Source organism: Amphibalanus amphitrite, unplaced genomic scaffold (assembly GCF_019059575.1).
Source record: "Amphibalanus amphitrite isolate SeventyFive unplaced genomic scaffold, NRLGWU_Aamphi_draft 001512F_arrow, whole genome shotgun sequence".
NCBI classification, from domain to species: Eukaryota; Metazoa; Arthropoda; class Thecostraca; order Balanomorpha; family Balanidae; genus Amphibalanus; species Amphibalanus amphitrite.
This window is the reverse complement of record NW_024883005.1, coordinates 1-26,794: the sequence shown is the minus strand read 5'-3', so window position 1 is coordinate 26,794 and position 26,794 is coordinate 1. Positions and strand designations below refer to the sequence as shown.

The 26,794-nt window shown below is 53.2% G+C and overlaps 1 protein-coding gene and 1 long non-coding RNA gene across 2 annotated transcripts; one reads left to right on the top strand and one right to left on the bottom strand.

Moving 5' to 3' along the window:
* The first annotated feature begins 2,161 nt into the window (after window positions 1-2,161).
* Window positions 2,162-13,119, top strand: LOC122373534 (uncharacterized protein K02A2.6-like). The gene is made up of 2 exons (XM_043351676.1): window positions 2,162-5,389; window positions 13,075-13,119. Exons 1-2 carry the CDS (start codon window positions 2,162-2,164, stop codon window positions 13,117-13,119), a joined length of 3,273 nt encoding a protein of 1,090 aa, XP_043207611.1.
* Window positions 13,120-14,371: 1,252 nt separating this feature from the next.
* LOC122373532 lies at window positions 14,372-16,694 on the bottom strand. The gene is made up of 2 exons (XR_006255064.1): window positions 16,552-16,694; window positions 14,372-16,259 (listed from the first exon to the last, which is right to left on the bottom strand). It is a non-coding gene; the product is annotated as an uncharacterized LOC122373532 (long non-coding RNA).
* Between the last annotated feature and the right edge of the window lie 10,100 nt (window positions 16,695-26,794).

The following is a 26,794-nucleotide window of genomic DNA, read 5'->3' as shown; positions in this document are numbered from 1 at the left end:
CTTAGGTCATCGCATGACCTTGAGATGTCAAATGAGTGTTGGGAAAGTAAGATTAGATGCTGGCGAGTCGATTGGTGCCATTTTTAGCGCTCTAGCTCTACTGGGTGGGCCACAATCTGCTGTGCAAATTTGGGCCACGTGACCTTTGCTGACCTCTCTAGGTCAAACGGCTGGGAGTGCCACCGAATGACTTAGACTGTGGATCGGGCATGTCATGGCCTACATTGTGTGCGAGTTTCAGCTTGATCGGAGGTGTCCCGAATCTGGGCTGAATCCGGGCTGAATCTGGGCTGCGACGTATTGAGTGCCTGCAGAGGTCAAACGGGGTCACATATCGAAAAGCGGTTTTTAAGGAAAGTTACTACGGCCTATGGGCTACCTGATGATGTGCTTTGATTTGGAATTCTGTCAATCCATCTACTCGAAAACTGCTGTGCAAGTGTATTTTCGACATAGCCCACAAATGACCTTAGGTCATCGCATGACATTGGGAGGTCAAATGAGTGTTGAGAAAGTAAGATAAGATGCTGGCGAGTCGATTGGTGCCATTTTTAGCGCTCTAGCTCTACTGGGTGGGCCACAATTGTTATGATACGGGCCCGCATCCCCCGTTATGAGAAGGGCCCGGCCTTGGCCCGCCGAGCGGCCGCCGGCCGGCCCCGGCGGAGAGCGGGCAGTGTCGAGCGAGCCGTCAAGGGGTGCGTGCCGTCCGAGCCGGCAATACATGTGCAGAGCGGTGCGTGTCGTGTCAGTGCGGACTGAGGATCCGGCGGGCGCAGAACAGTACATGGCGCGGTCGGTAGTGTGATCGGTAGCGTGCGACACCGATTCCGAGATAAACTGAACTACGTGCAGCCGTGTCGGATCGCTCGCGTCAGTGATGGCAGACAACGCACAACTCGAGCGCCTGACGGCGCTGTTGGCCCAGCAGTCGGAGCAGGCAGCGCAGCGGGAGGAGCGGCTCGCCGAGCAGGCGGCGCAGCGAGAGGAACGACTCGCGACCATGCTGGAGCGGGCGCTGGCGAACCAGGTGCAACAGCCGATCGCACGGAGCGAGACGGCCGTCACCGAGAGCAGACAGCCCGCTGCAACGCCAGTGAAACTCCCGTCGAGCGCTATCTCGACGCCGCACCTGACCTCCTCCGCGTCCCTCAAGGAGTTCGGCACGTGGCGCCAGAAGTTCGAGGACTTCAAGCTCCTCACTCACCTGGAGACGTTGCCTATCGCGGAGCAGAAGGCGGCCCTGATGTCACTGCTCGACGACGAGTGGACGCGAACGCTGCGATATACCCTCCAGATCCCTTCGGAAGCCGACCTGAAGACCGTGATCGACACGATGGAGGCTCATCTGCGTGGTCAACGCAGCATCATCCTCGACAGACGAGATTTCTAATCGCGAGTGCAAGAACCGGATGAGACGTTCGACGATTTTGTATCGTCTATTAAGGAAATCGCCGCTTATTGTGACTTTTGTGATAAGTGTGCGGACGATCAGTACCGTGACAGGATCGTGGTCGGCATCCGTGACGAGGAGGCGCTGAAGCGTATGCTGCATGAGCCGAAGCTGACGCTGCAGAGGGCGGTGGACATTTGTCGTGCATGTGAGTCGGCGAACGCGAACAGTGCCGCAATTCTCGGCGAGCCGGCTAACGTGACAGCATTGTCGGCGTACCGTCGGTCGCGCGCCCATCCATGCTCCAACAATGCGCGTCGAGACGACCCCTGCCGACGCTGCGGTCGGGCTCGACACGCTGACGGCATGCGCTGCCCCGCGATGGATGCAGCGTGCCATGCATGCGGAGGCTCCGGTCACTTCGCAACGGTGTGCGCCAACCAGCCGCCCGACCGCGGTCCCCGGGGCGGCGGCCGTGGCTGGCAGGATGCCAGATCACGTGACCGCGCGGCCGGTGACCAGCCGCCCGGTCGGGGCCGGTCAAGGTTACGCCGCGGGCGGGGCACGGGTCCTGGCGCGGCGCCGGCAAACACGGACGCGGCCGGTGACCGACCCGAAGTACGACAAATCGTCGGAGATATCTACGTGGACCAACTGACTGCACGCCGCACGCCGCGGATCAGGGTGACACTCGTCCATTCGACGGGATCGTCGGCCGTGTTATGCATGCCTGATACCGGGGCGGAAGCTACGGTCATGGGCGCTGACATGGCTGCGTCCCTGGGTGTCGTAACGAAGATGACTGGGTCGGTAGGCGGCGAGATCAAGTTTTCGTCAGCCGGGAGCACGCCGCTGACCTGCATCGGCCAATTCAGCGCCACGGTGACCTTTGGCGACTGCCAGACCGCCACAACAGTGTATGTGTTGCGAGAGGTCACCGGATTCCTGCTCGGCTGGTGTGACTCCGTGCGTCTACGGATCCTGCCCGCCGATTTCCCGGCCCAGATCCCTGTCAACATCTGGCGCAGTCAGTCCGTTCCAGAACACAGCCGCGGCAGCCACGTCCGCTCACAGTCGATCAGCACGCGGCCTCTGCAGCCACCCGACCGTCCGCCAGCGCCACCTGTCGATGAACACCTGGCGCCGCCTGCTGGTCACCCGCTGCAACACGTGGCCGCGGCCCGGGCGGCGGACGGCACGGAAGCCCCGGCAGGCGACACGGGTGCCGCGGCGGGCGACACGGGAGCCGCAGCGGGCGGCACGGGAGCCGCAGCGGGCGGCGCTGGAACCACAGCGGGCGGCGCGGGAGCCGCAGGATCCAGCACGAAGCCGTCGTCTCAACAAACAGCGGCCAGTGCCCAGCCTGTATGGGAGCACGAATGCGACCCGTCAGACGATGTCATCAGAGATCATGAGGCGGCCCTGAGACAACAATTCAAAGACGTGTTCGACGGCAACGAGACGCTCTGCGAGATGGCTGGTGGCCCGATGGTCATCGAGCTGACAGACGACGCAGTCCCCACAGCTCTCACTGCTGCCAGAAACATCCCGTACTGCTGGAGAGAGGAGATAAAGAGCCAGCTCGACGACTTGGTCGCCAGAGGGATCGTGGCCCCGGTGAACTACCCTACGGAGTGGTGTCACCCCATGGTACCAATTGCAAAACGCCAGGGAGGAGCCAGACTGGTCGTGGATATGACCGCCGTCAACAGATTCGTGAAGAGACCTGCCTACCCCGTGAGACCGATTCACGACGCAGTGGCGTCTATCGACGGGGACGCGCGGTGGCTGACCACGCTGGATGCCGCTATGGGATATTTTCAGGTCCCAATCGCCGAGGAATCTAAAGACCTCACCTGTTTCATAACTCCATGGGGCCGGATGAAGTTCCTCAGGGCCCCGATGGGTCTCATCTCGTCAGGTGACGAATACAACAGGCGGGGCGACGCAGCACTCGGAGATATACCGCGAACGCTGAAAATCGTGGACGATCTGCTGCTGCACGACGCGACCTACAGTGCCCATCTCTCTCACGTGGTCGCGGTCCTCAGACGCTGCCGAGAGACAGGCATCACTATCAACCCGCGCAAATTCCAGTTTGCGCGGCCGTCGCTGGACTACTGCGGCTACCGCATCTCGGAACAGGGCTACACGGTTGACGATCGCAAGCTGCAAGCGATCTCTGAGTTCCCGCGGCCGGAGAATCTCACCGATCTCAGATCGTTCCTGGGACTCACCAATCAGTTGGCCGACTTCTCAGCAGACATCGCCAGTGCAGCTCGGCCCCTCAGAGACCTGCTCAAGCAGCACACCGTCTGGAGATGGACTGAACAACATGAAGAGGCATTCAAGGACGTCAAGAGAGCGCTGGTGTCGCCACCCGTTCTGGCCTTCTTCGACCCGCAGCTGCCTACCAAGCTTCAAACGGACTCTGCACGAACCCGCGGTCTGGGTTTCGTTCTCCAGCAGCGCCACGGAGACACATGGAAGATGGTACAGTGCGGCTCCCGCTTCCTTACAGATACAGAGTCAAGATACGCGGTGGTAGAGCTGGAGTGCCTGGCCTGCCTGTGGGCCCTCCGCAAGTGCCACATCTTTCTGGCAGGACTTCCACAGTTCGACCTCGTCGTGGATCACCGCCCTCTCGTCCCGATCCTCAATTCCAAGAGGTTATCAGAGATCGACAACCCTCGCCTCCAGCGGATGCGGGAGAAAATGTCGATCTACAGCTTCACTGCTGTATGGCAAAAGGGGGCCACACACTGCATCCCGGACGCCCTGTCACGCGCTCCAGTGTCCGATCCAGCAACGGGAGACGAGGTCGCGGAGGTGACGGAGGCACTGCACGACGCCGTGGTCGCTACTCTGAACGCGACCTCCGAGGACGGTGCCCTGGTCGCTCCGCTCCAAGACCGGACTCTGGACTCGGTTCGAGCGGCAGCCGCCCGCGATCCCGAGTACCGAGCCCTCCGTGACGTCATCCTGGCAGGATTTCCCGACCACCGACACGAAGTGGCACCAGCTCTGCGGCCCTACTGGGGTGTCCGCTCAATGCTGGCGGTGGACGACGGGCTCATCGTCTACGGAGCGAGGCTCGTGATTCCGGCCAGTCTACGCCGCAACGTTCTCGACCGACTACATGATTCTCACCAAGGAATGGAGAAAACCAAACGCCGCGCACGGCTGTCCGTGTATTGGCCGGGGATTGACCGGGACATATGCAACGCCGTCTCTGCATGCCAGAGCTGCAGGCAGCTCGCTGCCAGTCACAGCAATGAACCCTTATGGGTGGAAGACGATCTCCCCAGCCGCGTTTTCGAGTCGGTATCGGCAGATTATTTTTATGTCGCCGGCCGGACCTACCTCGTGTACGTGGACAGACTGTCAGGCTGGCCGTATGTAACGGTCTGCCCCAGGACGGCCTCGGCGGACCACCTGGTGAAGCAGCTGCGGCGGCTGTTCTCTCAGACGGGTGTTCCCACCGTACTGCGGACAGACGGCGGACCGCAATTCGCCTCCTCCACGCTCCGGCGGTTTCTGGACCGGTGGGGAGTCCGCCACGAGATGTCATCCCCACGATACCCGAGATCCAACGGTCACGCCGAGGCTGCCGTGAAAACGGTGAAGAAAATAATCGTGGCTGCCTCGGCGAGCGGACGGCTGGACGACGATCAGCTCGACCGAGGTCTCCTCGAGCTGCGAAACACGCCACGGGCCGACGGCAGGTCACCAGCCCAGACGCTGTTTGGTCATCCGCTGCGGTCAGGCGTGCCGACCCATCACCGAGCATACGCACCTGAATGGCAGCGCGCCGCCGACGCGTGCGACGCGAGGGCGGCCGACCTCCGAGACGACGTACAGCGCCGTCACGACGTCACAGCGCGCCCCCTCTCTGGACTGCGCGTCGGCTGCCGCGTCGACGTGCAAAACACCGAGAACGGCCGCTGGGACCGTACAGGTGTGATCGTCGGCGTGGGACAGCGCCGCACCTACCTTGTAAAGATGCCAAGCGGACGCATATATTGGAGAAACAGGCGTTTCCTGAGACCGCACCGCCCGATGTTGGCCGGCGGCGCGGAGCCGCAGCCACCGGAGGTCTCCGGCGCGGCGCGGGCGCCGCCGACCCGGCGGGAGGCGCTGCAGCAACCGCCCGCCCGCCGAACGGCGGCGACGCAAGCGGCGGAGCCCCGTCGAAGTGGTCGCCAGCGTCGTGAGCCGCAGCGACTGCAAGTCCGCTGGGACACCAACACATATGACTGATAGCGTGTGTACGCTGCGAATGCCCCGACATGTGTTTTGTCACTGTAACTGCATTTCGTTGTATCGCGCAATAGTTCTCGTCTTCCTTGATGGATGCTTCGCTTAACGGAGATTACTTTTGTTTGAAGACATTCGTCTAACATATCAAGGTATGCTTTTGTTAGAGCGAAGGTCTTGGGGGGAGGTGTTATGATACGGGCCCGCATCCCCCGTTATGAGAAGGGCCCGGCCTTGGCCCGCCGAGCGGCCGCCGGCCGGCCCCGGCGGAGAGCGGGCAGTGTCGAGCGAGCCGTCAAGGGGTGCGTGCCGTCCGAGCCGGCAATACATGTGCAGAGCGGTGCGTGTCGTGTCAGTGCGGACTGAGGATCCGGCGGGCGCAGAACAGTACAACAATCTGCTGTGCAAATTTGGGCCACGTGACCTTTGCTGACATCTCTAGGTCAAACAGCTGGGAGTGCCACCGAATAACTTGGACTGTGGATTGGGCATGTCATGGCCTACATTGTGTGCGAGTTTCAGCTTGATCGGAGGTGTCCCGAATCTGGGCTGAATCCGGGCTGCGACGTATTGAGTGTCGTTTATTTGCACATTTTGACCTGCAGAGGTCAAACGTGGTCATATATCGAAAAGCAGTTTTTAAGGAAAGTTACTACGGCCTATGGGCTACCTGATGATGTGCTTTGATTTGGAATTCGGTCAATCCATCTACTCGAAAACTGCAGTGCAAGTGTATTTTCGACATAGCTTACAAATGACCTTAGGTCATCGCATGACCTTGAGAGGTCAAATGAGTGTTGGGAAAGTAAGATTAGATGCTGGCGAGTCGATTGGTGCCATTTTTAGCGCTCTAGCTCTACTTGGTGGGCCACAATCTGCTGCACTGAAAGAAAAAATGACACCAAATGGGGGGTAGGGTGACTCTGCCAAAAAGTCCGCCCCACAGGGGTGTCAAAACAACTCCCTTTTGGAGCATCATAACACTGCAATATGGTGTCCATAAACGCCGTTTCTTGGCGCACGTGGACTCCATATTTCGGAGTTCGGATGCCCAAAAAAAAGTTTTTTTTGACACCCCTGTGGGGCGGACTTTTTGGCATGTTCCCGTAAATATAGTCAAGACTCCCTTAGGACTCTTTCTTTTTGGGGTTATATGATGCCCCAAAAGAGACTCTTTTGATACCCCTGTGGGGCGGACTTTTTGGCATATCACTTTACATGGGGTCACGACATAACCGAGAGATACTCCAAATGTTTTTTTTTTCGGAAGTTCCAGGTGAGACTTCAATGCCTCCATCCGGTTTTAGATTCGACTCTAAGATTGGAGTCAAATCCATATGGCCACGCGTCTGAAAATCTTAGGCTTTATTATTTACAGCATGAGTCTTTCCACATAGTTTTAGCCGCTAAAGCATTATCACACAATCACCTTACATCATACAGAAGTTGTGATGGCCCTGGTTTATACCACAAGCTGCCAAACTCGTAAAAATTATTAAAGAAAGACAAGATTCCTCAAACCTTCATAGAAAGAGCGGAAAGTTTGACCCGAAAAAAGGCTGTGACAGTTAACGACATCTATGAGAAAAGTTAAAACTAGCAGTACCAGCCGATGCCAGCGCCACCTTTATGACATCCGTTTAAGGGAGTCATAGAGGAGTCCGAAACTTTACTTAGGGGGTATACTTTTTCCGTTTAGACGGTTAAACATTCCCGTGATGAGGCGTGACACTTTAGTTAGAAAGGCGTATATTTTCAGCGATGTATTAAGTAGCAGATCTTCAAAAGAAAGCCGTATCATCAAAAGGTAATTTTCAAAAGGGAGTCGTAGGTCATTGGGGATCATTCGACAGGGAGTCGTACACCAAAAGGAGACCTTGAAAAGGAATTCATACATTTGAACTAAGGCGTCCTGTATTAATTAAGACGAAACGTACTTTTTTAAAGGGATTCGCACATTTCCAATAGGGAATCGAACATCTTTAAAAGGGAATTGCACATTTTTAAAGAGACTCGCACATGTTCAAAAGGGAGTCGCTCATTTTCAATAGATTCCCACAGTTTCAAAAGAGAGTCACTTATTTTCAAAGGAAAGTCATATATTTTTAAAAGAGAGTCATCTTTCTTTGATCATGAGTCGAACATTTTGACAAGAGAGTAAAACACCGTTTCTGGGAGTCAAATGTGTAAAAGGAGTCTCGACTCCATGTTAAATGAGTGTAGAATGTGGAGTCGAGACACCTCATTTCCAACGCGACTCTCATAAAAAGGTTTCTTTCTCCCTTGCCAAAATGCACGACTCCTTTTTTGAGATAGACACTCCCCAACAAAGGCGTCAAGTATCCCTCTTTTGGTGTCGAACACCCTCGCTGAACTCACTGATCCGATTTAAGGGTATCATGACCCTCTCAGGAGGACACCATATTTTGACGTCGTCGGAAACTGACGCCAAAAGATGGGGCGATGACCATACATTTTGGAGTCGGACACCAAAATTTAAGCACTCAGACTCCGAAATATGGAGTCGTCGTGGAGGTGGGGTGTCAAAATTTTTATCAGTGTGTGCAAATTTGGGCCACGTGACCTTTGCTGACCTCTGTAGGTCAAACGGCTGGGAGTGCCACCGAATGACTTAGACTGTGGATTGAGCATGTCATGGCCTACATTGTGTGCGAGTTTCAGCTTGATCGGAGGTGTCCCGAATCTGGGCTGAATCCGGGCTGCGACGTATTGAGTGTCGTTTATTTGCACATTTTGACCTGCCGAGGTCAAACGGGGTCTTATATCGAAAAGCGGTTTTTAAGGAAAGTTACTACGGCCTATGGGCTACCCGATGATGTGCTTTGATTTGGAATTCGGTCAATCCATCTACTCGAAAACTGCTGTGCAAGTGTATTTTCGACATAGCCCACAAATGACCTTAGGTCATTGCATGACCTTGAGAGGTCAAATGAGTGTTGGGACAGTACGAAGAGATGCTGGAGAGTCGATTGGTGCCATTTTTAGCGCTCTAGCTCTACTGGGTGGGCCACAATCTGCTGTGCAAATTTGGGCCACGTGACCTTTGCTGACCTCTCTAGGTCATACGGCTGGGAGTGCCACCGAATGACTTAGACTGTGGATTGAGCATGTCATGGCCTACATTGTGTGCGAGTTTCAGCTTGATCGGAGGTGTCCCGAATCTGGGCTGAATCCGGGCTGCGACGTATTGAGTGTCGTTTATTTGCACATTTTGACCTGCGGAGGTCAAACGGGTTCACATATCGAAAAGCGGTTTTTAAGGAAAGTTACTACGGCCTATGTGCTACCTAATGATGTGCTTTGATTTGGAATTCGGTCAATCCATCTACTCGAAAACTGCTGTGCAAGTGTATTTTCGACATAGCCCTTAAATGACCTTAGGTCATCGCATGACCTTGAGAGGTCGAATGAGTGTTGTGAAAGTAAGATTAGATGCTGGCGAGTCGATTGGTGCCATTTTTAGCGCTCTAGCTCTACTGGGTGGGCCACAATCTGCTGTGCAAATTTGGGCCACGTGACCTTTGCTGACCTCTCTAGGTCAAACGGCTGGGAGTGCCACCGAATGACTTGGACTGTGGATTGGGCATGTCATGGCCTACATTGTGTGCGAGTTTTAGCTTGATCGGAGGTGTCCCGAATCTGGGCTGAATCCGGGCTGCGACGTATTGAGTGTCGTTTATTTGCACATTTTGACCTGCAGAGGTCAAACGGGGTCACATATCGAAAAGCGGTTTTTAAGGAAAGTTACTACGGCCTATGGGCTACCTGATGATGTGCTTTGATTTGGAATTTGGTCAATCCATCTACTCGAAAACTGCTGTGCAAGTGTATTTTCGACATAGCCCACAAATGACCTTAGGTCATCGCATGACCTTGAGAGGTCAAATGAGTGTTGGGAAAGTAAGATTAGATGCTGGCGAGTCGATTGGTGCCATTTTTAGCGCTCTAGCTCTACTGGGTGGGCCACAATCTGCTGTGCAAATTTGGGCCACGTGACCTTTGCTGACCTCTCTAGGTCAAACGGCTGGGAGTGCCACCGAATGACTTGGACTGTGGATCGGGCATGTCATGGCCTACATTGTGTGCGAGTTTCAGCTTGATCGGAGGTGTCCCGAATCTGGGCTGAATCCGGGCTGAATCTGGGCTGAATATGGGCTGTCTTGACGGACATGCACGGCCACGGCCCCGGCGGCGGCACGGCGTGCTTGTCAGTGGGCCGGCCGTGACCTGGCGGTGACCGGTCGGTCTGTCTGCCGACCGACCACCGGTCGAGCCCCGACCGACCACTGCACAGTGGGGATTTTTCCGATCTAGCGCGTCTTAATTCTAAAAAGCTTTTTTGGATTTTTGTTTATTTTTTGTGTCAGTGGGGCTAAGAAATGTCTGAATTTTTCATATATGGCATTGTTTTATCTGTATGTCCACAGTAAGACTAGGAAAAATGCGCCCAAAGTTCACACTCTGCGTGATTACTCAATGGGCTCAGTAAGGCCCGAAAGTATAGCTCAATTTCATTGTCCTGTCCTATTTGTTTTATTCTTGCGAGGTCTTAAAGTTGCATATCTTCTGAAAGGCACCTTTATTAGGAATGGAATGGCAAACAGAAAGTATGCCACAACCTTACTAAGGTCACAAAAATGCCATTTACAAAAAAAAACCTTACAGACACCATATTGAAGGAATGGTATTCTAAATAAATGTAGGAAATCAACAATGTTCTCAACACTTTTCCACTCCGAAACATATCCTATCGAATTCGCCACTTTCTCCTGCACAAGACAACACCTAGTTTGGCTGCCGGAACTTGCCTGAACACGGAATATTCACATTATGGTATCTTAATACCCCACTCTAGGAGCGCTAGGGCAAACAGCACGATATAGGTATGTTCCGAACATAGGCGAATAATTTTGCTTCGTGATTTATATGATTTGATGCACATTTTCTGAGACACATTCATTAGGAATAGGATGACAAGCGTAAATTATACATACCGTAACCTCATTAACCCTCGCACTTGTGGGGAGGGGGAGGGGGAAGGGGTTGGATAAAACCCCATGGTTTTCCGCAAATCACTCGCGCAAAAAGCGGTCGATCGTGACGAAACTGTCGGTGCCCTCGAGATCATCAATTTTACATCTAATCTAAAAATTTCATGACTCTGACCCAACTGACCTTTGACCTGTGGCATATCTATCGAGACCATGTTTGGCCGGAATCGCGATTCGGCGTATGCCAGCTCACATTATCCGCGGTTTCCAGTCTTTTTGTGGTTTTAAACGTTCAAATATGTGAAATGATGTTGGTGCCATGCATTATGGTGGGTGTCAAGGTCACGTGAAGGTCAAGTCAAGGTCATTGACCTTGGATGACCTTGGTTTACTTTTTGGAGTTTTACTTGTTTCAAGGGTAGTTTTTGGTGCTGATTTCGAATTTAGCAACCATTTGAATATTTACAAAGTAGTTCTGGTGCCTTCGTACCATGTTACGAAGCTGTCAGTAGTAGGTGCCACCTACTATGGATGGCCGGCAGGACGCCTACTGGTTGATCTGACCTGACCTGACCCGACCTGGCCTAAATGCATAAAGACATCGTCTGTGATCAAAACTAACATGAAATTCGTCATCAGCACCCCAAAATACCCCCTAAACCCTAACTTTACGAAGTTTCAAGAGGTCTTGATTTCCCAACTTTAGTTGGGTCATTAAACTGACTTTGAAAGTCAACTAATGACCTTGGACTTTGAAATTGGATACATTCGGTCTCATCTCGTCATAGGCAGCACGCTTGATTTTTCTGCGAAGCTCTAGCTTGATCAGGGGCGAAACGGCTGAGCCGGGGGTCCAATTGAACCCCCTATAATATGTTGATTATGCACTTTTACAGGTAACATTCTCACCAGAACACACCAGCTAACATCTGTGCACAATCTGGCTACAATACTACCTATGGTTTGCCCTCTACGAATAAATACGTGCTAGATCGGAAAAATCCCCACTGTGCAGTGTACCGTACTGGGAGCAGCGAGGTCTGAGGCTGTCACCTCGGCGCCGCGGGCAGCGTCGGCCGGCCGCCGCCTGCCCTGTCCTCTCCGGTGTGGACGGAGACGAACATCGGACATAGGAGCGTCCCCGGCGGCCGTTTGTCCCAGTTGTGGGGCCATGCCGGCGCGTCGGACGGCACGGAGGGGAGTCGAGTCGTAGCCATGTGACTGCACGGTGGTGTGTAAGGTCGATCGACGAATACAAGGTGCATTGGAGAAGACACCCAGTTGACCACGTGACGTCGAGCGACACTGCACAGCGGACTGGGGAGAGGAGAAGGACAGGGTTGGGGGCTCAGCGGCCGCCGCAGAAACGAACACTCACGTATAGGGTAGGGACAGTCGGCAGAGACAGTCCCACCGGTCCCACTCATGGTATAGGGACATTCGGCAGAGACAGTCCCACCGGTCCCACTCATGGGGTGGGGACAGTCGGCAGAGACAGCCCCACCGGTCCCGCTCATGGGGTAGGGACAGTCGGCAGAGACAGTCCCACCGGTCCCACTCATGGGGTAGGGACAGTCGGCAGAGACAGTCCCACCGGTCCCACTCATGGGGTAGGGACAGTCGGCAGAGACAGTCCCACCGGTCCCACTCATGGGGTAGGGACAGTCGGCAGGGACAGTCCCACCGGTGCCGCCCTCAGAGGCCGGTGGGCGACTCCCACCACGAGTCCCCGGTGGGTGATGGGACCGGTGGACGACTCCCACCACCAGTCCCCGGTGGGTGATGGGATCGGTGGGCGACTCCCACCACCACGAGTCCCCGGTGGGTGATGGGACCGGTGGGCGACTCCCACCACCAGTCCCCGGTGGGTGATGGGACCGGTGGGCGACTCCCACCACCAGTCCCCGGTGGGTGATGGGACCGGTGGACGACTCCCACCACCAGTCCCCGGTGGGTGATGGGACCGGTGGGCGGCTCCCACCACCAGTCCCCGGTGGGTGATGGGACCGGTGGGCGACTCCCACCACCAGTCCCCGGTGGGTGATGGGACCGGTAGACGACTCCCACCACGAGTCCCCGGTGGGTGATGGGACCGGTAGACGACTCCCACCACGAGTCCCCGGTGGGTGATGGGACCGGTGGGCGACTCCCACCACCAGTCCCCGGTGGGTGATGGGACCGGTAGACGACTCCCACCACCAGTCCCCGGTGGGTGATGGGACCGGTAGACGACTCCCACCACGAGTCCCCGGTGGGTGATGGGACCGGTAGACGACTCCCACCACGAGTCCCCGGTGGGTGATGGGACCGGTGGGCGACTCCCACCACCAGTCCCCGGTGGGTCATGGGACCGTCGGTGACCCGCCGGGCCGACAGTTGTTCCCGCTGCCCTCTGCTACCGCCGGCCGACAGCCAGCCGGCAGCTCTCTTGTGGCGGCCGTCGGCGCCGCTCAGTGACCCACGGGGCCGGCGCTGAGGTGCCGCGGCGCGCCGCCCCCCGAGCTACCCAGTGGCGGCCCGTGGACACGCGGCTAGTGACGCACCGCCCCGCCGCGCCCCACCTGGGCCGTGACCTGGCCGGCGGCGGCGGTGTCGGCGGCGGCGGCGCGCCGGACGGTCACCAGTAGAGCTCCGACAGAGTCTCGGACCGACCGGACCGTGCAGCGAGCAGCGAGCCGGGCAGCCGCGCCGAGGGGCGGGCCGGGCGTCCGAGCCGGTCCGCACCTCTGACCAGTCGGAGGGGCGGGCGGTACGTCCGGTCCGCACCTCTGCCCAGTCGGAGGGGCGGGCGGTACGTCCGGTCCGCACCTCTGCCCAGTCGGAGGGGCGGGCGGTACGTCCGGTCCGCACCTCTGCCCAGTCGCCACTGCAGTGTCTGTGTACGGCCCCAGAACACGCAACGGGTGTCTCCCGAGCCGTGTGTGTCTCCGAGTCGGTAGTGTGTCCAGCCGGTGTTGGACAAGTGCCGCCGGCCGGCCGTGGCGGCTGGAATGGCGGGCCGGGCACGGGCCGGCCGGCTCATCCGCCGGCGGTGGGAGGCCCGGTGTCAGCTGTGGGTCACACACCAGCACCGAACACTGCAGTTGTGAGGGGGACGGGTGCTGGCCATACAACACACACAGAACTGCAACAGGGAACTACTTACATGACACCAGTCAGAGTGGCCAAAACACATGTGCAATGTGCAGGAATCTCAGAAAAGGTATATGTGTGATCGGATCCCACGTAGTTATCCTGATCTTGGATCCGATGGGATCCTGGATCCAGCCAAATGGCTCGAGACGGCAGCTGATTTACCCGAGGCGGCTCTCAGACCTGATCCCAAATGACGGCGGGTAAAACGGTGTGTCGTATACAGGTTACCGTCCGCCCGGCACCGGGGAAGGCGGTGAAATACGGCGAGTGGCGATCCAGCCAGTCAGTGTGTGGCCGCCGGTTAACGGTGAACTGCCACGCTGGGCCAGTATTATAGATATATACGACACCTGTTGATGATGTGCACGGAACAGAAGGACCAGACCTCGACGGCCGACGGTGTGCTCTGGAGCCGGGACCGCAGCTCGGCAGGTCACAGCAGCGGCGGCACAGCGGCGCAGAAACATCCCCCCCCTCTGGTGGAGCCAAACTGTACTCAGGTCATCAGGACATTAGCACAAATGATGAGGTAAGCTCCGAAGGTAGGTAACTGTTTTCCAGGACAAAGACTGGACATGTGTAAAATGTATTAGTCAAAGCGCAGCCGATTATCAGTAGCATGGCCAAGTGATAACTAAAATCTAAAAAGCCGTTCCGGAGTCGGAGTCAAGGCAGCTTGATCGACACGGACTCCGACTCCGACTCCCAATCGGTCGGTAGCCCAATTACCCCCTGTACGAAGCAGAGGACACCAAACATGGCGGCGCGCACCCGGGCCGTGACGGCGTGCTTCCGTGAACCGAGTCGGACAGACGCGAGGACACTCGTTATGACCGGTGCCGTCAGAGCTCTACACAATTCAGTAGCATCCAGCTGACTATATCCGACCGTTGGATAGCCGGCTATATCATACCCAGAGTTACATTATACACAATACCCGACCGGTAATTACCCACTACATCGCATCACTTCATCCAATTACCCACAATACTCGCCCGGTAACTAATTGCCCCAGGCTACATATATTACAGCTGAAGCGTCTCCTCTCGTGTATGTAGTAGACATCTGACTAACCAATCTGACTGACTGAATGAACTGACTGACCAATCAGCTGACGGACCAATCAGCTGACGGACCAATGGTCAGCTGACTGACCAATGGTCAGCTGACGGACCAATCAGCTGACTGACCAATCAGCTGACGGACCAATCAGCTGACGGACCAATCAGCTGACGGACCAATGGTCAGCTGACGGACCGGTCCCCGCCCCGGGCCGGGTGACGGCCGCCGGCCGGGACCGGAGCGGGCGGGCGCGGCGCGGCCGGCCGCCGTCTGAACTGGCACCGCGTGGATACTGCCAGCTCGGACGGCAGCTAGCCAGTAGTCGAGTAGAGCTGTCCGTGTGGGACGTGTCACAACACGCTCAGCACGGCGCTCAGCACGGCCGAGCCGAGGTGCAGCCAGACCCGGGGGGAGCGGTCACGTGACCGAGCCGTCCGACTCCACCGGGGGAGCGGTCACGTGACCGAGGCCGGCCGTGCCGCCGGGACCAGGCGCGGTGAACCGAGTCGGACGGTCAGAGACGTGTGTTCTTCATACAGAATAGCGTAATGCCACGATCGGTAGTCTCTCCAGCACATCACTTTTCACTGTCCAATAACCCACAATACCCGCCCGGTAATTACCCACTAGATCACATCGTTCCAGCTAGAGATGTCAATCGGATACCAACTTTTTGGTAAACCGATACCAAACCGATACCAACTCGGTATTTGGTATTTCAATCCTAATGTGTTTGGTATTTTGTTGGTATCATGAACACTCGCTAATGTTTAAGAGGCTAAAAAATCGGTAAAAGGTTGGTATTTTCCTCATGTTCCCAAGTTGGTTTGGTTTCGGTATTTCTTCACGGTTTTGGTTGGCATTTGGTTTGGTATCGGTATTCCGATTTTCCGTAATTGACATCACTAGTTCCAGCCAATTACCCACAATACCCGCCCGGTAATTACCCACTACAACACATCTCACTGTCGAATTACCCACAATACCCGCCCGGTAATTACCCACTAGATCACATCGTTCCAGCCAATTACCCAAAATACCCGCACGGTAATTACCCACTAGATCATATCCGTCCAGTCAATTACTCACATTACCCACCCGGTAATTACCCACTACATCACATCCGTGTGCTACTACTACATCTACACTACTACTACTACAACGTACATGGCTACACTGGAGCGGACACGGGGGCCGTGTGCCGGCTGACCGGCGCCGCTCTCAGTGCCGGCTGGTGCAGCACACACGGCAGCAGTCAGCTGGCGGCCCCGGCCGACTGGCTCGGCCTCTCTGCAGTCAGCTCATCACTGCACGGTCGGTAGTGCAGCGCATCAATCAGCGCCACTCATACACTTTGACCCCATCGCCTTCCTGGCTCTTCAGCTGATCGTACAGCTCCTCTGTGGACAGAGCAGAGACACGTCTGAGGTGGACACGTCACACACAGACAGACACACAGACAGCGGTACAGTCATGTCCACACACCGCCGGCCAGTGACGTCACACACAGGACAGACGGCTGACGTGACGTCACCGTCGGCCGTGGTGGCCGTGACGCGTCACGTCACCGTCCGTGACGTGGCCTGTGGCGGTGTTGGAGTGTGTGTGTCTGAGAGGCCGGTGGCGCCGTGCAGCGTCTGTTGTGAGGGACTGACTGGTCAGAGGCGCGGCGCGCGGCGCCCTCTCACCTACCGGGGACAATGAGACAGATGGTACGGGGCCGGCCATCACTGTCCCGGCCCAGGTCCGTCTCCTTCAGGGCGGTCAGCACGGCCCGGCCGGTGTCTGCCGTGCAGTGAAGGTACAGAAACACCAGCTTCCGACACGACTTCACCAGTCTGTAACAGAGCAGAGCAGCAGAGCCGTCACACACAAACACAGCGGCACCAGCCGGCCGGACGTACGAGTCAGTGTCAGTGTCAGTATTTCAGTGTCGGTGTGTTGGTGTCAGTGACAATGCGTCAGTGTCAGTGTGTCAGTGTCAATGTGTCAGTGTCAATATGTCAGTGTCAGTGTGATAGTATCAATGTGTCAACGTCAGTATCAGTGTGTCAGTGTCAGTGTTAGTGTGCCAGTGTCAGTGTCAGTGTCATTGTGTCAGTGTCAGTATGTCAGTGTCGGTGTGATGGTGTCAGTGTGTCAGTGCCAATATGTCAGTGTCAGTGAATCAGTGTCAGTGAGTTGGAGTTGGTATGTTGGTGTCAGTGTCAGTGTGTCAGTGTCAGTGTGTCAGTGTGCCAGTGTTAGTGTCAGTGTCAGTGTGTCAGTGTCAGTGTGTCAGTGGCAGTGGCAGTGTCAGTGTGTCAGTGTCAGTGTGTCAGTGTCAGTGTGTCAGTGTGTCAGTGTGTCAGTATCAGTGTCTGACAGGACACCCCTCGCCAGTGTCTGCTGACTGACCTGGTGTACGCAGCTGCTGTGAAGGCCGTCTCTGCCGGCCGCTGGCGGTCCCCCAGTGTAAGGACCTCCAGCCCGGGGCAGCCACTGAGACTGTCCAGCACGGTGTCAGGGACGCCGCCGGACAGGGTGAGCCACCGCAGCTCAGGGCACCTGGTGAGGGGCTCCAGACTCACGGTGTCAGGGACGCCGCCGGACAGGGTGAGCCACCGCAGCTCAGGGCACCTGGTGAGGGGCTCCAGGCTCACGGTGTCAGGGACGCCGCCGGACAGGGTGAGCCACCGCAGCCCAGGGCACCTGGTGAGGGGCTCCAGGCTGCCGGCCGTGAGATCATGACAGTCTGGAAAACACTCAGACACACATACAGACAGGATCAGTCGGCAGGAATATATGTAAATATACGGAAAAAACGAAACAGCTATGAATTCGCATGGTTTTATGGACACAGACGATGATATAACAATGGTAATATATGATATGCAATCAGTTCAACCAATGCATTGAACTGCATTGAACATTGCATTACAATCATTATGTGTACGTTCAACTAAGTCTAAACGAATATGTCACCGATTCCCTTCCCTCACTGATTCACACCATGGTGGAGCTCAATTAGCTTCATTATTTCACAAATCACATTGGCTATGCATCCAGAGGCGGATCCAGCTCAGAGTTTGGGGGGGGGGGCAAACCATAACAATTTATCGATTCTTTCCATGCATCGTCCATAGGCGTAATGTTAAAATTATGCCGTTTGGGGGGGGGCAAATGCCCATTTTGCCCCCCCCTGGATCCGCCACTGTATGCATCACACCTGTCTCAATGAGGTGCGACACCGGCACACCGTTACTCGATGTCCGCCATTCCCTGAGCTCGTATATCAGCGGCCTGTCCGTGCTGCCGCTGCTCACCGTATATCTCCAGTCGTTCGACCGTCCGTCCCAGGTCAGCCAGGTGACTGATGGTGTCGGCAGCCACCCCCTGGAGCGACACTGACAGACCATCATCCCTGTACCGTTCCGGCCACCTCGGCTCCGTCACCTCCGGCCCTGTCGGACAGAGCTGTGTCAGCTGACTGCAGTCGGACAGAGCTGCCGCCAGCTCCCCGCTGCACCACTGACACCAGAGTGTCAGACACTGACACAGCCAGCACTAGCACAGCCGAGTGGCTGCACAACGATATTTTTACCAACAGCATACATACGTAAATATTCAAATATGAGCAACATAATTATTACGATTTTTGCAAGGCACATTGGCTTAGGCACTGGGCAGCCAGTCATGGTATAGTAACGGATCAGGTTGGTAGACTACATAAATATATGGTTCGCAGTGGTTGCAATGAAACCATTTCAAATTACAATAATTGCTACAATAATATTTCATACATGCACTTGATGCTCCCACTATATACAAATGCATGCATTGCATCACTCTAATAATTACGAGCGAGCGAGCGCAGCGAGCGAAGCGAAGTCTTTTCAATATAACGGAAAAATCTCAGTATGAGCGGCCCGGCCCGGCCCGGCCCGGCCCGGCCCGGCCCGGCCCGGCCCGGCCTGTAACGCTTTTGAGAGGCTTATATCTCAGCAACCGCTGGACCGAATGGCTTGCGGTCTTTTTTGCTGGGTAGCCCCATCCCTTCTACCCCGTAATTGACTACTTTTGATACATCTCAGTGACCGTCGTGGCACGTGCCACGTGAAAAGTCAATGGTGTTCAAGCAGTTTTGCAAAAGTGATGATTTTGAGAGGCCCATATCTCAGCAGCGGCTTGAGCGATTGTCTTGCGGTCATTTTTATAGGATAGCTGCATCCCTTCTACCAGAGGTCGGATACTCTTGATCTATGTGAGTGACCCCCACTGCACGTGCAAAATACAATAATAAGAGGTGCCAAATTTGTTCCCATTTCAGTAACTCGGTAGTTACTGGGGCGATTTCGCTGAAACTTGGCATGCAGGTAGGCACCCACCAGGCAATGCATTCCCATTTGTTGTGGTTAGGGTGCTACTGCACGTGCGCACGTGCAGGGGGCGTTTCCAGATCTCGAGAACGGCTGGGCCGATTGCGCTCAAATTTGGTACACGGTTGGGGACCGGTTAGTAGGGTGCCGTGCAAAAGTCATTTTGGACCCCGTTTGCACGTGCGCACGTGCAGAATGCCGCTTCCAGATCTCAGGAACGGCTGGGCCGATTGCGTTCAAATTTGGCACACCGCTAGCGACCGGTTAGAAGGGTGCTTTGCACAAGCCCGTTGGAAGTACCCTCTCGCCCTTCTGCACGTGCAAGGCTCACTATCTCGCTCGCTCGTTCTTCGCCCAAAAGGCGTTTTACTGGTACTATATAACACAAACAAGGCTGTAAGATGTTGGCTGAATTTGATCGGTTCGTCCATTTGCCGTCTCCCTGTCCATTTGTATATCTATATGCATTGTCCATTATACCGGCATTACATGTATGATCCGTGGTATCTCACCTCTGACATTGAGGCACCTGAGGCCCTCCGGCAGCTGCTCCCTCAGTCGCGGGAGGTCGGCGGCGGAGACTGACAGGAGTTTCACAGTCTCCCGTGAGATCTGCAGCTCCGTCAGCTCGCTGTCACCGACTCCGGCCGGAAGGATGACAGTGTTTGGCTCCACCCTGATGATGGCACCACGAAGCTGACTTGGGATAGGAGTCATTTGTGCTGGAAAGGTGATCGAACCAATGTCAGGCATTAGTCTAGCTCAAACATAAGTGTACACTTACCTACAGGTGTAGCAAACACAAAGTGAAAACTGTTTGTGGCTACAATGCTGTGATAATTCCGTGTTTGAGTGAATATGTACTTTATCAAAACGCTGTGAATTTCATAAATTACGGTGACTTTCCGTAACAGAATAGTCAACGAATAAAATTATAATGGGTCTTTGACATATATAGGTAAAACAAAAATCACAATTAAATTAGTGCATAATATTCCGAACTATATAGGCATATTCTCATAATGTCAATTGCTCAATCTGACAGCTTTTGAAACCTTTTCACATAGGTATTTTGTTCAGCTCTTAGGTGTAGGTACGGCCCTCCAGCAAAAGCGTGGTTGGTTAGCCTATGCTTTTGGTGCAATAACTTTCAATGACAGAGACACTCCTGTAAAATGACTCAATAGAAATGAGAAGAGGGTTTGTGCACACACTTCGGCAATGGTTTTCAGCAGGCAAGGGACGTATTCATTAACCCGCGCCCCGTAGGGGGGGGGGGGGGCGAAACGGCCCCTCCCTGTCCTTTTCCGTCAATATCTCCTAAACGGCTGGAGATATCGCCACCAAACTTTCAGGACCCCTCCGGGCATCAATTTTACACATTGTGACTTAAAATTTTTCCAGAGGCTATGATAGGTTGGCCACAAATGACGTCAGAATGGCGTCATGTTCTGCCATTTTCGACCGAAAAAAGACCTTCGCGAGAAGACCTGTCAGGCCTACAGCTTTGAAGATACAGAAAAATGATCAAAACATAAAAGGTGTAGAATTGACAGGGCTACAAAACTGCTATCTCAGATTTTTGAGATTTTCGAGTTTTGACCCCAAAAACCAAAAAAGCATTTTTTGGATATATTAGCCAAAAAATCCAAAAAGTTTTTTGAGTTTCGAAAAAACCGGAACATATGTGATAGTACCTACCGTCTTCTATCTACATACCAAATTTCAGATCGATAACTCCTTTTTTGGCCAAGTTATAGCGAAAAAACTGTTCAAAAATGATGACGTCAAATTTTCAAACTCAATTTTTGGCAATTGTAGACCTCGTAGAGCAGAACAAAGACCACCATTATACTCCCCGTGACGAGCTGCATCGAATCGATACCCAGTTTATGCAAAAATATCAACTTTGAAATTTGACCTAATTTGACCTGACCTTGACCTGACCTTCACCAAAATGTGACCCAGGCTGGCCCCAAAGGCTGCCTAACCCACATAATCGCATTTGTCATGTAAAATGGACCATAAAACATGTATCACACGACACTTTCATATTGTGACCCCCGGTGACCTGACCTCGCTGTGACCTGACCTGGTATCAGTGACCTCAGACAGTAAAGTATGTGTTTGACGAACAATGTACCATCGATGGTTTTCAATAAATTACCAATTTACTCGATTTCACAACACATTTCTTGAAATGCCTGTTAACGGTGAAAATCCGACCTTTGACCTGACCTGTGACGTCATCGGTTTGACCTAGGTCAATGAAATTTGGTCACAAGGTAGTTCCCCGGTGGGGCTATCGAATACCGTTTGAATTTTGAAAATCGGCCGATAAATTTCCGAGATCTTAGGGGGGGGGGCGAAACGGCCCCTCCCCTACGGGTGGTAGGGTCCGCCGATAGCCCTACGGGGCGCGGGTTAATGCAGATCGCTTATTGTGATGTTGGCAACCAACCACTTAATACCTGGAGTGCCGTACTTATTTCAACTTTGTATCGTTATAAATTTTATAGCGTAAATATTATGTCCAATAAAGGACCAAATCATTGACCATCACCATTCACCACACGACTTGTCATCCTACGGCTTACCATGGCTTATGGCTTCCGTCTTACCTTAGGGTGAGGCAGCATTACCTACAGTACATGTAATATGTGCTGTATCCAGTTATTCTTGGTTTGATTTAGGCTTCAGAGTGTCGAGGATAAACTGCTTCTCCACGTTATTTATGAACATTTTCTAGAACAAAGCAGTTCCTTAGAGCAAACATAACAAGCAAGGAGCGGTGCCGCCGGCCAGTTTTCCTGTTCTTGTGTCCCCGGATCGCCCCTGGCCCCTGCCCCGTTCAGGAGCGCCCGGCAGCGCCACCTGCACCTGACCAGTCCGGCAGCGTTTGGGGTCGCCGCGCACCGCCGAGTCAGCTGACGCGGCCGGCGGCGCGTCTCAAGGTCACTGGAGATCAGCCGGGCCGCGGCCCGCCGCGCACAGTGGGGACTTTTGCGATCCTAGCACGACATAAGTGGCAAATACGAGCATTTTGATTTACACTTTCTTTATATTCTTTCTACGAAGAATTGTCCAGTGTATCCGAATCCGACCTTAACCCTCGCCCGCACATGCCATTTTCCCATCCTAGAACGCACATGGGGGGGGGTTGCCACCCCCCGCGCCATTTCGTTCCTGTTGGAGATAGAGCTTAGCGGTAAAGACCAAAAAGATTCTTTGGGAAGAGACAAATCCAATGATACCCAGTTTTACCTTCTCAGGTCAGCCATTGACCTTCCAGGTCAGGTCAAACTAAAAAATGTTGCTGTTTTAGGTCACCGTTGGATATCAAGCGCGCTGCTTGTCATATACCGATGACGATGCCGTTTTCTGGTGCCAAGCCAGCTAGAACCTCTTTGTCACACTACCCGACCAGGTTTTTGCTGCTGAGGTCATCTCAGGTCAAGTTAGGTCAAGGTCAATAATATGTGTTTGTATGTCTGTGTGTGTCTGTGTGTACACTGATGTGTGCACCGATTGTTTATGTGTCCATATTACATGAAATCATGATCTGAGAAGCTTTTACCAAAAATGTAGTCAAAAAATTTCAAAAAAAGTAAATTCAGCTTGCCTAAAACGCAATTATCTTAGATGACCTAGGTTGACCTTGACCCTGACCTTGACCTCTGTACATCGTCGAACAACATGTTTCATGATAGGTGGGAGGTAGGATTGGCATAAAAGGCCGAAATCAAGGTGTTAAAAGCTCACAAGGCCCATAGCCAACGCAAGATGTTGAGAATTGGCCATTTGGGTCATGACATGACCTGAGAAACAAGGTCATATCTCCGAAACCAAAAACCACAGAAACTTGAAATTTTCAGTGGACATCAAGAAAGGATAGAGGAGCAGCTATACGAAAAATCAGCCTTCTAGCTCTAAAAATGTTGAGTGCAGAGCAGAAAGACTACCTGGGGGGGTGGCACCCCCCCCCATGTGCGGGCGAGGGTTAACCCGGCAGGCGGTGGGCCTTCCAGCCACCTTCCGCGTGTGGGGGGGATTTTTTTGCCCTCCTCGTATCTCCGAAACTACTGGACGGATCCGGAAAATTCAAACGGCGTTCGATAGCCCTGTCACATTTGTCTAGAGAAACCAAATTTCATTGACCTCGGGGTCACCGATGACGTCACAGGTCAGGTCAAAGATAAAATGTTTCACCGTTCACGGGGCTTCTAGGGAAAGCGCTATAACACCGACTCGTGAGATCATTTCAAGCCTCGTTATATTAATCATAACCATGTCATCAATCCTCGCCCACATAAAAATCCCGAAAAATTCTTCAGGAAACTAGAGAAGTTCTCGCGGCCGCCGGCATTTTGGCGATCTGCTCGTGCTTTTGTTACTGGGGCGCGGCGCTTCTTTCACGGAGATTGCGCCGGTCGCCTGCCACGGACGAAAAATACTCGGCTTTGCAATCCGGCTGATCGTGGGAAATTGGAAAATACGGCCGGAAGTCTCCTCGCCTCTATGCAGGTATACCACCGGGAGAGATGTATAGCATATAACACTGGCTCGATGTATAGCCTGCAAGTTGGCTTTGGTGCTGCAAACATGTCAAACAGGGTATAGGGCGTTCTATGAGAAAAACACTTTTAAATGGCCTCCTTACAATGAAATACCGAAAGATGAAATAATGAAGTAATTATTGATGATTTCGACCACAGGTCATTATCAAAATAAGCCAGACAGAACTTTTGTCAGACACAACGAGAAGCTCACAATATCGGCAGAAAAATTCACATTTTCAAACATTTCACGTGAACACATTGCATATAGAGCTCACCTAAAATGCTGCTACAACTAACGAATGAAGTATATGTTATTAGGTTAAGTCCTATAGCCAAGACAAAGTTTAAGAATGTTCCCTATAATACCTCCCCCCCCCCCACACACACACCACAGAATAAATGACAACAGTGATTTCACAATCCCACAATCATTTCTAGATACGTTTACAACAAGTATCAGTAGGTAGATGTGCCACATACTCGATATGCACGTCTATGAATAGGCACCTAAGCGATGACATGTACTTGACACAGTCTAAAATATGAACCAGGAAGAGACATTTCTATTTAGGATTGGTTTTCGCTCGCGAATGTACAGGGATTCCATTATCTTTCGATTCGGGTGATCTTTGGCTTTGTGTAAAATTTCCACTGACAAAGGGTGGTCAGGTAAGGTCTCACCAGCATGACATGCTCTAAAATGTTCACCCAAGGGTGTGTCCCTAGTCGCGTTCTTTGCATTGAGCACATGCTCATTGAAACGTAATCTTACTGGACGCTTACATTCCCCTATGTACTGTACACGCTCATCAGTTGAAGTTGAAGTGCATAGGTTGCAAGTGACGCAGTAAACCACCCCTGGTGTGGTACACTTGCCCTCGATTCCTGAACTGCATGCATTGCATCTACGCCTGCCAGACGGGCACTCAGGACGCGTCAGGTCAGATTTGATCAGAGTATGTCTTAGGGTGTTTTTACTAGTCCATGCCACTTTTACGTTGAGTTTCGATTGTCTGGCTATGTTATTTATCTTTGCACAGAGTGTCTCGTCGACATAAGGTAAGGAAAGGTAACCATCAACGTCACTTCGAGTTTGTCGCTGCCCCTGCTGCTGCTGCTGCTGCTGGTGGTGGTGGTGCTGCTGCTGCTGTTGCTGTTGCTGCTGCTGCTCAGGCGGTGGTGGCGGCGGAAGCGATGGAGACGGCTCCTGTGCCTGCTGCTGTAGCCGAGGACCTGGCTGCGCCGGTGACTGCTGCTGCTGCCGTGGCTGCTGCTGCTCCTGTGGTCGCCGCTGATCCTGTTGGGGCCGAGCGCGTCCAGAATTGCGCTGTTGTCGCATTATTTTAGTCCGTTGTCTTGACACTTCCCTTCTAATGCCTCTGATCATCTGGTTGGGATACCCATTCTGCTCGAACATTTTCTGAACTTTGTCACATGACCTTGACATTGCCTCTTCGGTTGATGAAAGCCTTAGCGCTCGTTTAAACTCGCTTCTAATGACAGCCTTCTTCGTTGTCATCGGCTGTGCCGATGAGTAATGAATGATGATTCCAGAGTGGCTGGGCTTGATGAAAAGCTCTGTCGACAGTTGTCCGTCCTTGTCAACCGATATGAGGGTATCCAGATACGGAATGAAACCGGAATCGAAAGAGTCCTCCATCGTGAACTTGATACTCGGATGGACGGAGTTCATGTAGTCGAGGAAGGCTCGCAGCTCCTGATGAGAATGAGTCCACACCCCGATAGTGTCATCTATGTACCTTGCATACAAGTCCGGTTTAAGTGTCGCGTTTCGGAGGGCAGACTGTTCTAGCTTGTGCATGAAGATGATCGCTACTGGTGGTGCTACTAGGAGCCGTCTCCATCGCTTCCGCCGCCACCACCGCCTGAGCAGCAGCAGCAACAGCAACAGCAGCAGCAGCACCACCACCACCAGCAGCAGCAGCAGCAGCAGGGGCAGCGACAAACTCGAAGTGACGTTGATGGTTACCTTTCCTTACCTTATGTCGACGAGACACTCTGTGCAAAGATAAATAACATAGCCAGACAATCGAAACTCAACGTAAAAGTGGCATGGACTAGTAAAAACACCCTAAGACATACTCTGATCAAATCTGACCTGACGCGTCCTGAGTGCCCGTCTGGCAGGCGTAGATGCAATGCATGCAGTTCAGGAATCGAGGGCAAGTGTACCACACCAGGGGTGGTTTACTGCGTCACTTGCAACCTATGCACTTCAACTTCAACTGATGAGCGTGTACAGTACATAGGGGAATGTAAGCGTCCAGTAAGATTACGTTTCAATGAGCATGTGCTCAATGCAAAGAACGCGACTAGGACACACCCTTGGGTGAACATTTTAGAGCATGTCATGCTGGTGAGACCTTACCTGACCACCCTTTGTCAGTGGAAATTTTACACAAAACCAAAGATCACCCGAATCGAAAGATAATGGAATCCCTGTACATTCGCGAGCGAAAACCAATCCTAAATAGAAATGTCTCTTCCTGGTTCATATTTTAGACTGTGTCAAGTACATGTCATCGCTTAGGTGCCTATTCATAGACGTGCATATCGAGTATGTGGCACATCTACCTACTGATACTTGTTGTAAACGTATCTAGAATGATTGTGGGATTGTGAAATCACTGTTGTCATTTATTCTGTGGTGTGTGTGGGGGGGGGGGAGTATTATAGGGAACATTCTTAAACTTTGTCTTGGCTATAGGACTTAACCTAATAACTATACTTCATTCGTTAGTTGTAGCAGCATTTTAGGTGAGCTCTATATGCAATGTGTTCACGTGAAATGTTTGAAAATGTGAATTTTTCTGCCGATATTGTGAGCTTCTCGTTGTGTCTGACAAAAGTTCTGTCTGGCTTATTTGATAATGACCTGTGGTCGAAATCATCAATAATTACTTCATTATTTCATCTTTCGGTATTTCATTGTAAGGAGGCCATTTAAAAGTGTTTTTCTCTCATAGAACTTATACCTATGCCTTACATACAGCAAGT

Bases quoted from the DNA above. Each gene is read 5' to 3' on its own strand.
- LOC122373534 (XM_043351676.1), top strand. From the start codon at position 2,162: ATGGCTGCGTCCCTGGGTGTCGTAACGAAGATGACTGGGTCGGTAGGC. The intron at 5,390-13,074 runs GTAAAGATGCCA...GCCGGCCGACAG, and splicing joins GACAGCGCCGCACCTACCTT to CCAGCCGGCAGCTCTCTTGT.